This window comes from Egretta garzetta, unplaced genomic scaffold (assembly GCF_000687185.1).
Source record: "Egretta garzetta isolate BGI_Z169 unplaced genomic scaffold, ASM68718v1 scaffold45, whole genome shotgun sequence".
NCBI classification, from domain to species: domain Eukaryota; kingdom Metazoa; phylum Chordata; class Aves; order Pelecaniformes; family Ardeidae; genus Egretta; species Egretta garzetta.
In genome coordinates this window covers 6,214,628-6,219,101 of record NW_009260028.1, presented here as the reverse complement: position 1 = coordinate 6,219,101, position 4,474 = coordinate 6,214,628, and the positions used below count along the sequence as shown (strand labels likewise).

Here is a 4,474-nt window from a genome sequence, read left to right as displayed (position 1 = left end):
GCCCCGGGGAGGCGGCCCTGAGGGAGAGCGGGAGAGACTGATGTGGTGACGGGTTGTTGAAGGTTAACTCGGAAATTTAGCGCGGCCCGATTGTTTAGCGGAAGGTACGTTAAGGAGGTGGCTCGGGCCCGGGTGTTCCGGAGGTCGGAACGTTGGAAGCACCGCGGAGAAAGACGGGAATCGTTCAGCCCCTGCGAGGGGCGCAGAAGGGGCGGCCCCGGGAGGGGGAGCGGGATGGCACCGCGAGTCGGCGGGAAACCAAGGAAACCAAACCTTCGGCGAGGCCGAAGTGAGAACTGCTTCAGCTTCGAGCGAAGCGTCCCCATGAACATGGTAAAAATCACGCCCCTCCCCCGAGTCAAAAGACCCCTGCCAGAAGACCCTTTCTGCACAGAACATGTGTAGTACAACGAAGGGGTACCGCACCTTTAAATGGATGTGGGGCTCGCGAGCACCCATTGGAGATGGCGATGATTAAGCGTAATTGCGAAATAACTGGTAACTGTTGTTCCGAGCTGTATGAAATGCTGCTGTGTGTTAGCTGAGGCGTGCCAGCTTTGTGGAATTAGCACCTCGCACCCATCCCTGTGCAGAAATGAAATAAATAAGCCATGTCCCTCCGTGAGTGTGCGACAATTGACTTGTTGCATACCGGGCCGCTCTTCGGACAACACCACCGCCACATCCTGTCCCCTCTCAGATCGGGGGAAACCTCATGGGCTGTCACAGGGTGTCTCCATGCTTCTGACTGCCCGGCATATGAGTTGGCTTTGATGGGCGTGGTTATAAGGGCTAATACGGTTTACGTGGACGTGGCTAATGAACTTAGTCCCATATTCAAACCCTGTTTTCCCTCACTAATTTCCTCTTTGTGTAGGAAACAATAGAAATGGCTTACCGAGAAGAAGCTGAGGTACAAATTTCAGAACTGGATTTACTCTCCAGCATGTTCCCTTATGAGGAAGAGTTCATTGTGACTGACCAGCTGGCTGTAGCAGAACTGAAGCACTATGTTGAAAATGAGTCTGCAGAGATGCCATCTTCAAAAGTTCAGTTTATACTGAATGTAAAGGCAGAGGTCTCTAATGCCTCTATGGTATCGTAAACACCTTTTTAAATTTTTATTTCTGTTTTGTGGGATTTTAGGGCTTACTTGAACTGAACATGTGCCTCTTTGTTTTTAGGCGGAATTCTCTATGGCCTGTGCCTTACCATTTACATATCCAACTGTTCTACCAGAAATTACTGTGAGGTATGGCATTAAAAGTACAGCTAATAAAAACATGTGAAAGCTATGGTGTAGTACATAAATAGAGGTATAATAGGAAAAAGCAGTAATTTTTTGATACTTTACTGTCAAATTAAGCCAGATGGATAACAAATCTCCAAGGTTATGATTTCTCTGGTGTCCTCAGCAAGTAAGTGAGAAAAATGGGAAAAGCATGGAGGAGTGCCATCTTCTGTACAGAGGGGTTACGTGTAGATACTGTTCATAGGTCTGATGCTCAGGAGGAGAGGCTGTTGTCCATTTTGTCAAGGGTTAATGCTTTCTAAAGGAGTGAAAAGCTAGTCAGTGGTCTTATTCTTCCCTTGTCAAGATGCCATTACTCCCAATCTTCTGTTATCTTTTGTTGGAATGTTTCTGTTTAAAGAAGTAGCCTTGCATATTACAGGAAATTGGTTCACCCACCATACTGACTTTCAAGTACCTTTTTCTTGATTTTTATTTACAGATTGGTAGTACTGTATGTGAACTCAAGTGTTAGCACACCAGTTAAATACTAATTAAGACCCTTTCATAGCTAACATAGCTTAAGTATCAATAGTGAGTGCATACCATCTACATATGGCCTGATTTCTTTGGCAGCTTGAAGTAAAACTGTTTGAAAAACATGCTAAATTGTAAGTGTATTACAACTGCATTTATATTTTTCTTTAGGTCATCATTATTAAGCCGCTCTCAGCAGATTCACCTGAACTCTGATCTCAAATCGTATTTGACAGAAAACTGCAGCGGTGAGCCCTGCATGTTGAGTGCAAGGGAATGGGTTAAAGACCATGCAGCTGCTTACATTGACAAAGAGCTTTCGTCTTCAGTGACAACATCAGATGCCACACAGTCAGAAGACATCACGTTCACTCGACTGTGGATCTACAGTCATCACATTTACAACAAGCAAAAAAGAAAGAACATTATTGACTGGGCCAAGGAGCTCGCCCTGTCAGGGTTTTGCATGCCAGGGAAACCAGGTGTTGTTTGTGTAGAAGGTCTACAAAGTAGCTGTGAAGAGTTCTGGTCAAGGTTAGTTTTGCTTTGTATTTAAAAGCCATTGGTGGTTAGAATATTGCATGCCTCATGTTATACATGTAGCCAGATGGTGGGAAATCCAACCGCCTTCCAACCTAGAAAAGTCTGCAAGGTATTTGTGTGTATTGTAATGTATTTACAACTCTGAATAGTGACCATACTATTGGTTACAGCGATCAAAGCTACCAGTACCACACGGTGCACATTTATTTCTGTTCTACCTTCATCTCTGTTTCAGCTGTATAGCAGTGGACTGCGGTACCCCAGTTGTGTTAGCTCTGTATGCTGTTACATCGCTTTACATTTGTGCTTTATTCTGCTCCCATCATTTATATTTCTGGGTGATGCAGACTAAACGAGCATTGCTGTTTGATTACAACAGCTAAGAGAGCAGGAGAATATGAGAGTTCTTGGCACAGGCAAGGCAGAATTGAGCACTGAAATTGAAACCACATCTTCACCAATTATTTTGCGAGGAATAACATTAAGGTTTTTGAATCCTGTGGAGATGATGTAAAGAAACAAGCTCCTGCCTATGGGAGTGTTTATGCCTGAGTAGTACTTCTATGACCAGCTAGGAAACCATTATCTCTGCCAACATATACATACAAATGGAATTTATTGACTTCCGTGATAATAGCTGTTTCATAGTATTTTCTAAAACAGCCTCTATTTTATAGATTCATACTTCTCTGATTGCTTTCAGAGTCAGAAGATTAACATGGAAAAGAATTCTCATCCGGCACAGAGAAGATGTTTCTTTGGAAGGTGGAGGACACGCTGAGATTCAGAAACAAAGAAAGTTCTCCACTTTGGAAGAAAAATGTTTTGATGCGCATGGTGCCAGAGGAAATCATATGGATTTGGGGCAGCTATATCGGTTTTTAGAAGAAAAAGGATGTGCTGACATTTTTCAAATGTACTTTGGGGTTGAAGGGCATTGAAGGGGTTGAAGGTCGCCACGGGTCCAAGTGGTGATCTCTGTAAGTTAATCCTCATAACAGATTCCTTAGCTGTTCCGCAACAGTTGATCAGGGAGGGAATTAGTAATTTGCAGTTTATGTGATAAATCCAGTTTTCAGTGAAAACAGATACTCGGTGAAATCCTCAATCATGAAGATGACTAAATGAACTCTTTATTACACTTTCTGGTTTTAAGGGCGTTTAGGGTACATCCCTAATTACAGTGAAAGAGAATGTGTTTGATAACCTACTGGGCAGTTAGAGAATTATAGATGAACGAACAGATGGACTCATGGTAAACAAGTGAGAAAATGAAGCATGGCTGTCTCAGCAGAGGGAAATGTGGTGATTACATTATTTGTTGCTGTTTACATACACTACATGAAGACTTTTTTGTAACAATCTTTTCTACTACTTTCTACCTGAAAGTATATTAAGCCATGAGATTAATGTTTTATTTACAAAAAAAAAAAAAAAAAGTGTGGGAGCAGGTTCACAAAAGCCACCTTCGTGCAAACAGGAGGAGCGGGGATGCCCGCTCTAAGGCGTAAGGATTTTCTGTAGGTAAAAATTGTGTTTGGAGGTAGGAGAGAGGCTGTGGTGGCTCTGCTACCTCTGCAGCTGGGGGGTCTGGCCTGTTCACTCACGTACAAGGGAGGAGGGGGCTCCCTTACAGCACACTCCAAACCAGTAAAATGATTGCCTGGACTTGACGAATTTGCGGTCGGCTAATTCGAAGAGCGTTAGTCTGGGTTATGGTTTTGACTCTGGTTTCGGCAAAGTTGTATCAATGAACGCTAGTTTGTTTCTTTGCTTATGGATCCTGTGTCTGAATCACGTGTGCGTCACAAAAAGCAGAGGTGGGCTGCTTCTGATGTTGATTAAATATTTCTGCCTGGATCCCCTGAAATTCCTGACGTCCAGATCTGCCGTACGGACTCGGGCGCCGTTTGCAGGGGCACTGTGCAGCCGTTCCGCTCCACCAGCGCGGCTTTGCCTCTGTTTGAAACTTTGCCCGACCGCTAAGCCCTCGTTCGTGTACAAGGATACCGCGACTTAAAGGAGGACCCGGGACGGGCTTGCGGCCCCCGCGCTTTTGAGTTCTGTTGACGGGTACAAGGTTTATTTCAACGAGATGACGTCTTTGTGTTTCGCAGTGATGCGCTGGCGACTACCGACGCCGTTGGCAGCCCTCCCATCAGC

At 44.4% G+C, this 4,474-nt stretch overlaps 1 protein-coding gene across 2 annotated transcripts; it reads left to right on the top strand.

The window, feature by feature from the left end:
- The first annotated feature begins 6 nt into the window (after positions 1-6).
- On the top strand, positions 7-4,365 carry RWDD2B (RWD domain containing 2B). 2 transcript variants are annotated; one of them, XM_009640955.2, is made up of 5 exons: positions 7-104; positions 878-1,096; positions 1,185-1,252; positions 1,940-2,302; positions 3,015-4,365. In XM_009640955.2, the coding sequence occupies exons 2-5, from the start codon at positions 890-892 to the stop codon at positions 3,250-3,252; spliced, it is 876 nt and encodes a 291-aa protein (XP_009639250.1). In that variant the 5' UTR covers positions 7-104; positions 878-889; the 3' UTR covers positions 3,253-4,365. The 2 variants fall into 2 exon arrangements, with proteins under 2 accessions (XP_009639250.1, XP_035752272.1); XM_035896379.1 differs by having other exon boundaries at positions 7-333.
- The last annotated feature ends 109 nt before the right edge of the window (positions 4,366-4,474 follow it).